Source organism: Triticum aestivum, chromosome 3B (assembly GCF_018294505.1).
Source record: "Triticum aestivum cultivar Chinese Spring chromosome 3B, IWGSC CS RefSeq v2.1, whole genome shotgun sequence".
Taxonomy (NCBI): Eukaryota; Viridiplantae; Streptophyta; class Magnoliopsida; order Poales; family Poaceae; genus Triticum; species Triticum aestivum.
Window position 1 is genome coordinate 36,066,225 of NC_057801.1, and position 8,052 is coordinate 36,074,276.

The 8,052-nt window shown below is 44.8% G+C and overlaps 1 protein-coding gene across 1 annotated transcript; it reads left to right on the plus strand.

Annotated features, from left to right (window-relative positions):
* Positions 1 to 491: 491 nt before the first annotated feature.
* Positions 492 to 6,373, plus strand: LOC123068417 (LEAF RUST 10 DISEASE-RESISTANCE LOCUS RECEPTOR-LIKE PROTEIN KINASE-like 1.2). Its single transcript, XM_044491006.1, has 5 exons — positions 492 to 730; positions 871 to 1,676; positions 4,622 to 4,666; positions 4,962 to 5,231; positions 5,326 to 6,373. The coding sequence occupies exons 2-5, from the start codon at positions 896 to 898 to the stop codon at positions 6,252 to 6,254; spliced, it is 2,025 nt and encodes a 674-aa protein (XP_044346941.1). The 5' UTR covers positions 492 to 730; positions 871 to 895; the 3' UTR covers positions 6,255 to 6,373.
* Positions 6,374 to 8,052: the final 1,679 nt, after the last annotated feature.

Here is an 8,052-nt window from a genome sequence, read left to right on the forward strand (position 1 = left end):
AACTAAGTTAGATCTTGTCCAATGTGATTCTACGAAAGGAAATACATATTCATATGTATTCTCCGATGCTTTTATATATTTAAATGACGTGCAAACCACGTAAAATTTACTAGTATATAAATAAATGCTTTACTTTTTGTACATACGTGTGAAACATTTTTCCTATACACATTTGATAATTTTTAAATGCTTGTTTAACATTTTTTTAAATGTTGTATGTAACCCATATTGCAGATTTTAGCTTGGCAGCCATAATCATCTAGATGTGCATAAAGCCTTGCTCTCGAGTCATGATTGAGGTGAGGATGAATAGATTGGAAGTTTTTTTGGAAAAAAAATAAAGAAGCCTTGCTCTCTAGCCTGTGGCGGAGAAAACCGCGATGCCGTTGCTGCGACGAAGATGCGATGGGGACTTGCGTAACGAAAACCGGAAGCAATACCAGTCAAAGACCATGTACCAGCGTACCGACATCATCCACTTCATGCCTCACAAGTAGTCAAGTAGTAGTAGTATGTGACAAGCTCCACGGTCTGCTTTCTGGCTTTTCCTTCCAATAAACATCAGGGTGCGAATCTGAGTAGTTCCTTGCTCAAGACCACGAAGCAAGAGCGAAGCAGAACCGGTTTTCAATTCATCGAAACTCTTGAAAAGTTCCTTTGCTTTTACAGCGAAAGCACCTGCCAACAAATTGGAACCATAATCCCCTCCATCTGCCTCGCTCTCTATCTGGTAGTATATGCTCTGATCGAGGCCCTATTCTTATTATGATGATTTGGATATTGAATTGCCTTTGACTGATTCACCTTATCATTTTACTAGAGTTTTTTTCCAGTAAGTTTAACATGAGCGGAATTGGTGTACTTGACCAGACTGCGCGCGTGCTCGTCGCAAACCATGTCCATGCTGTCGCTGCAGCTGCTTCTTCTCCCGCTCGCCTCCTTCCTGCGCACGGCTGCATCCAGCACCGGCAGCAACGGGAGCTGCGCGCCGGAGTCATGCGGGGACCTCACCATCAGGTACCCCTTCTCCCTCGCCGGCGTGCAGCCGCTCTACTGCGGCTACCCGCCCTTGGACCTCACCTGCGAGGCCGGCACCGGCCCCGCCTACCTGAGCAACACGTTCAGGGAGCACCTGTTCCGCGTCGACAACATCTCCTACGCGGACAACTCCATGGTGGCCGCCGTGCAGACAGCCTTCGCCGGCGACACCGGCTGCCCCGTCCCCGACTTCAACGTGACGGCCAGCCTCGCCCTCTTCCCGTTCAACATCAGCGCCACCAACAAGCGCCTCGTGTTCTTCTACAACTGCGCCGTGCCCGCTGAGTTCTTGCTGCGGCGGAAGTGCGCCAACCACACGATGGGGGCGTACATCTCGAAGCGCAGCTGGGGCGCCGGCGAAGGCGGCACGCCACCGCAGGGGGTTTCCACCAACTGTAGCTCGGTGAGCGTGCCGGTGCGCCGAGGAATGGAGCCAGCTCAGCTGCACTACGACTACGTGCGGCTGATCAGGGAGGGATTCCTCCTGAAGCTGCCGCCGGTGCTGGGAGACTGCGACCGATGCAGACAGATGAGCTGCGGGGAGTGCAGGTTCGATCAGTTCTCGTTCAAGTGCGTCTGCGGCCCCGACGGGAAGCTCTGCCCCAATTCCACCCAACCCAGCTCACCAACTCCTCCAGGTAACTCAAGATCGTTTTCTTTCTTAACTTGCACAGATTATTCTCAGAATCAGTAAGAGTAATACTCCGTCCGTCTCATAATAGACGTTTTCTGACACTAGTGTAGTGTTAAAAAACGTTTTACATTATGGAACGGAGGGAGTACATTACAGTACTGCATGGAGATGTCTTATGCACCATGTCATCACTTAATTTAAGTTAGATACTGAAATGGTCAATTCGTGAACTTGGACTGCGTGCCTTTGAATAACTTCGGTCATGGCAAATTGGTTTATATATAATTCAGCCACACGTTCATAGGGCTAACCTCATTGTACAATGCAAATCTATGGTCTGACCGTCTATGGGTAGCAGCCACTCATGCTATCACTGTCAAAGTTGTGTAGTCGATTGTGAATTTGTGATGCAAATGTCGTTTTCTTAAATGACCATTCAACCTGTCAATTTATTAGTCCAACCTTTGCGTTAGACTTGTGATTTGTTGTTCTTCGAAAATGAATAACAAAATCGTATCTAACTCCTATGCTATTTGATTTTACGCGAAGATTGGTGCGAACTTTTTTTAAAACATTTGATTGCTTTACAATTTCTAATTTTTTTATATCTTTTCTTTAAGCATTGGCAATGCCTAATGCTGGCACCAAACCAATTATCCTCTTATCCCCACCCCACCCAAATAACAATCAAGAAAAAAAATAAGTGAAAGAACAAGAAAACAGCAAAAAAAAAAAAAGCTGACAGCTAGATGAGATTAGGTTAACTCTCGTCTAGATGAGAGAGAGCTAGATCACAGCCTTTCCGAAAGCCAACAATAAACTTTGTGGGCAGTTAAAAGATGAAAATGGACGATACTTATTCTTCAGAGTGGAAACTCAGAAAGCAACCGGGCTAAATTCACTAAAATTCAACTAAGATCCAGGGAGAAAGTGGATTATTGTGGGGTCAGCTGACTCAGCCGCTCTGCCCCTAGTATGAAGGGAACCTGATCTGCAAGTCTTCTCCCCAAGTCTTCCATGAAAGGATGCACATGACAGCTCATTCTGTTTGATATTTCCTACCAAAACCTTGGACGTGAGGCGAACGGCATGGCAGCTCATTCTGTCGTCTCCCTTAACTTGTGCACAATGCAGAATTGATCTTTTGGCTTTTGTAGCTTTTTTCTTCTTGCATGTCACATCAGTGAATACTGCCATTTCTTTTTTGAGGGTTCTCCACCTTAATTTACTACTCAAAGCATTAAGGAGATTACTCGACATGACATGACAAGGGTTATCCAAAGAGTTTTGATAACGATATACAAACTTTTGGTCAGCAGAGGTAATAATATTTCACAGTTTGCTCTGACCGGTTAACTATCTATCACTGTCATGAGACGTACGGCCATCATCAACGTAGTCAATTTGGCAAAATGTTTTTCCATGGTGAGGAAATTCAGAGTCTAATATCCTAATCTGTCTTTTTAATCACTCCAAAATCAGGTGCCCAAATTTATGCATATCCAAGTGCGCTTCAACTGGAAATGGTACCCACAAATTGTGAAGTTATGTACTCTCCCCGGTTCATAACATAAGCAGTTTTACAGTTTGCGTTTTGTCAAACTTGGTTAGATTTGATCATCATCAGTATAAAAGCATCATTAATCCGAACAAGTTCATATTACTAGGTTTGTCAGGAAATATGTATTCACAATCAATTTTTTGCTTGAGCACAATTCACTCCATTTCAAAATAGTTTTTTCTTTCTGACTTTGCATGGTCTCTAGCTAATAATTTTGTATAAATCTAGGCATGCAAAAGGGCAACCTAAATGGTACTCCCTCCGTTCCGATTTACTCGTCATGGTTTTAGTTCAAATTTGAACTAAAACCACGACGAGTAAATCGGAACGGAGGGAGTACTCTCTAATCGTAACTAGATCAATCAAATGAACTAAAAATCCCAAAGAGGGTACCCTAACATCCATCAATCTGCATCCCTAGATCAATGCATGTAAACATTAATAATAAAATACATTGTAAAACAATTTGATGAAAAGTCCGGTGCTATCTGTGCCAGAACAGAGATTTCGGAGCTCGGGTTCTATTGATCACAGTGTTTCAAAAATAATTGTAAATTTATATCTAAAATCCCGAAGACGGCAGGGACGATGGCTCTTGGCACATCTTCCTTTCGCTGTCGACCTGGGCATAGAATTAGTGCACCAGCTAACAACTTTTTGGATATGTCCGTCGCTCGTAAACTGCAGAGCGCTAATGGGCCACATATATGGCTCGTCAGTGGAGGAAAATAATTCTATGAGACCAGGTCTCATATAATTCGGGTGAGACCCACCCTGATGGATGACACGTGGCATTCACAAATCGCAAAGCATCTACCTCACCCTCACCTGAAATCAGGGGAGAGATATTAGATGCTTTGTGATTTGTGTCAGTGGTCAGTGGTACCCCACAAAGCATCTACCCCACCCCCCACCCTGGTCTCATATAATTTTTTTCTGTCAGTGGTACACCACCACTACTCATGTCCTACTTTCTTGCTCGTCATCGTTGGCCTTTTTTCGTCAAAAAACAATTGTTTGTTGTAATCACTATTTGCTTCAGAAAAAATGTTGTAGTCACTGCAAGTTGGACATGGAGATTTTTTTAGCGAATTTTGAATACAGAAATAATTACTTCATTAAAAATACTGATTCGAACTTAGTGATTATTGCTCACAGCCTTTATTTTTTTGCGCATCCTCACAGCCTTATGTTAACAAAGGGATCCCTTTAACAAATCAAAATATGTCTTATGGAAACATATACCACGAATGAGATAGGATATCCGTCACTAGCTTGTATTCAAAATTAAGGTTTTGTTCCTTTTATGTTTCTTGATTTACATACTGCATTACTTGCCATTCAAATGTCCTGATTCTTCTTTCTTCGTTCGACCTTCCGGCATACAGATACAGGTACAGGTGCAAAGGATGTTGGAATAAAGTATGTCACAGGTACTGATAACTTTACATATATAAATGATAAATTTCGAACGTCCGGATATTGCCCATGACAAATCGAACGTTTTTATGAAAATTTTAGTTGACGCGAGGATGACAAGTTTAGTTGGTATCATGCTTACAAACTAAATTTGTCATTCTCGCGCCAACTAAAGCTGCCATCAATTTTCTATGGGGAAAATCCAAACGTTCGGGACTTATCTGGGTTCCTAACTCTATAACCCCGCCAAAAAGTTGATAACTTCATGTAGAAATTTGGCTTGCTCACTCAGCACATATGTGCCTTCAGGAATCACAAGTGCTGTTCTGTTTGTCATCATACTGGGACTCGTGTGCCATCTCATACAACTCAATCGAGCCAAGAACAAGAAACGATCTGCGTCAGTGGACGGCCTCTTCCGTGAAGGATCGCCGCTGGCATCGCTCCGCAAGGAGTTCAACGGCCTTGCCGGCTCGCCGTGCACCCACATCTTCACCTACGAGGAGCTCGACGCGGCCACCGACGGCTTCGGCAACGCCAATGAGCTCGGCGCCGGCGGCTTCGGGACACTCTACAAAGGTACATCGTATCCACACGCGCAGCCATGCCATTGTTGGATTGTATTTCAGACTTCAGAGTAATAGAATGACGACGATACGATGTGTTTGTGCAGGGGTTTTCCGGGACGGGAGCGTGGTGGCGGTGAAGCGGCTGTACAAGAACAGCTACAAGGGCGTGGAGCAGTTCGCCAACGAGGTGGACATCCTCTCACGCCTGCGCCACCCCAACCTCGTCGCGCTCTACGGCTGCACCTCCTCCTCCCGCGACCTCCTCCTCGTCTACGAGTTCGTCCCCAACGGCACGCTCGCCGACCACCTCCACCACGGCAAGGACGGCGGCGGCGACACCCTCATGCTCGCGTGGCCGACCCGGCTCGGCATCGCCGTCGAGACGGCCGCCGCGCTGGCCTACCTCCACGCGCACCAAGTCCTGCACCGCGACGTCAAGACGACCAACATCCTCCTCGACGACGGGTTCCACGTCAAGGTGGCCGACTTCGGGCTGTCCCGGCTGTTCCCGGCCGACGGCGCCACGCAGCACGTGTCCACGGCGCCGCAGGGCACCCCCGGGTACGTCGACCCGGCGTACCAACGCCGGTACCAGCTCACGGACAAGAGCGACGTGTACAGCTTCGGCGTGGTGCTCGTCGAGCTCGTGTCCTCCAGGCCGGCGGTGGACATGGCCCAGGCCGACACCGACGTGAACCTGGCATGCATGGCCGTGCGCATGATACAATGCTGCGAGATCGACCGGCTGGTCGACCCGCGGCTCGGGTACGGGTCGTCGGCGAGCGAGACGAAGGGGACGATCGACATGGTCGCCGAGGTGGCGTTCCGGTGCCTGCAGCCGGAGCAGGACGTGCGGCCGTCCATCGGCGAGGTGCTGGACGTGCTCAGACAGGCTCATCACAGCATTACCGAGAAGGTGACCTGCGCGTCCACTGATGGCGCGGTGTTGGTGAAGAAGAGCAGAGACGGATCGCCTGACTCCGTGATGAACCAGTGGATCAGCCCATCAACCACCTTCAATTATAGCAGTTGATAGAGCGGGAAATACACAGATGTGAACCAAACACGCCCTTTGGTTCCTGGTTGTATATACACCCTATACAGAGATTTTATTTTAATAATTAAACAAAAAGTCAAAATAGTTTAAAAGTATTTTTAGATTAAACTTGACTTTGTTTGCACTAGTATATAAATTTTCATGAAAAAAACTAACATTGACTTCATGGCAAAAGGATAAAATTTATTTGCTATTATAGGTCACTATTCGCACTATTTTGACCGGAAATTTATCTTTTTTTAAATGAAGTCAAAGGGTGATTTTATTTTATGAAATTTTTCTCAAAAATATTATAGAATGTCAAGTTTATTTAAAAATATTTACATTTTCTTTTTACCTTTTTGCTGAACTGCATTTTTTTCATATAGGATGTATATACCTTTTTTTGCTGGTGTATATACACCCAGGAACCAAATGTTCCCGTCGAGACTAACAGTTTTGTACGCCGTGAAAGAAAGGAAATTTTTGACCCATGATGTGCGCCGTGTTGGAATAATCCAAACATATGATAGTTGTGTCCGGATAGGATTAGGAGTGTGATCAGCGTTGCCGCTGATTGGACTAGGAAAGTTATGTACGGCAACACCAAGAGTACTAGTCGTACGTGAGTTAGCGTATAGATGGGAGTCCTAGTCATAGCTGTCCGAGTAGTGCTAGGATGTCATGTCCGTGTACGTGTTGTGTTAGGTTATGGTGAAGTCGGCTACGCGCTATGGTTAGGACGATGCATATATATATGCAGTGTTGCGTGGGTTTTGTAACCGTGAGAGAGAACCAGAAAATTAATAAAGAGGAGAAACAAGGGCACGACAAGGGCCCTTTGGCTATCAACTTTTTGTGCGCATGTGTTCGTGCAGTTTGATGTGATTGATCCTGTGGCGAAATTCCAACACGCCGGGCACCGCATTGTTCTATGGAACCACAATGATAATGAGAATGGTTTATCTCCCAATGCACAGGATCTCCCGTGCATGCATGTCATTCACTTTATTCTTTAATATAGTGTCTACTCAATGCACCAACTCCAACCTATGACCTACCTGATTTTTTCTCTCCTCATATTAACCCATGCATTTTATGTTGGGTCTGAAATTTTAAAACCAAATATCTTTTGCAAGAAAATTTTGATTTCTGGTATGTTTAAATATTTGCGGGTCTAGTAAGGAGATCTTTTAAACAAGACTAAACATGAATATATTTTCATAAATTTTTAAATATAAAATTTGAAACCTAATGAAACTTGATGAAACTATAATGGCTAAACCCATGAAACTACAAAGTTGTATAGGATGTTTCATGGTGTATCATAAATTCGTAATGTGCCATAGCGTGTTAACCGTTAGTTTTATTGTAATTCATTGTGTACCATTGTCAAACTTTAAAACTTACCAAAATATATTCAAGAGTGATCTTGTTTAAAGGTCCTCATCATCGGGAATGTATATACGTAAACGAAAATTAAATCGAGTTTTTGGTTCATGAGATAAAATGATTTCAAACTTTCAAATCACATGAAAAAGCATTTTGTAGGTCTATGTTATTTGCCTCTAGACCTCTATCAAAAGCTGCCAGCACCAAAAGTGATCAGCATGCATGGAAAAAAACAGGGGATTTGCATGCACTCGGATCTCCAATAAGACCAACGGCGGATGGAGGCACGTAACCTCCCGGTGCACGTATGCATCTCTTTTCTCCAATGACACTGGTCTCTATTCTGCGGAGCTTGCCTACAAGGCGCAATTTCTTGACTTGATCCACTCTCCGATGAAAGTAT

Excerpts from the sequence above, each read along its gene's own strand:
- LOC123068417 (XM_044491006.1), top strand. The coding sequence starts at position 896 with ATGTCCATGCTGTCGCTGCAGCTGCTTCTTCTCCCGCTCGCCTCCTTC. Across the intron at positions 1,677-4,621 it reads CAGCTCACCAACTCCTCCAG|ATACAGGTACAGGTGCAAAG; the intron begins GTAACTCAAGAT and ends TCCGGCATACAG. Across the intron at positions 5,232-5,325 it reads CTTCGGGACACTCTACAAAG|GGGTTTTCCGGGACGGGAGC; the intron begins GTACATCGTATC and ends GTGTTTGTGCAG.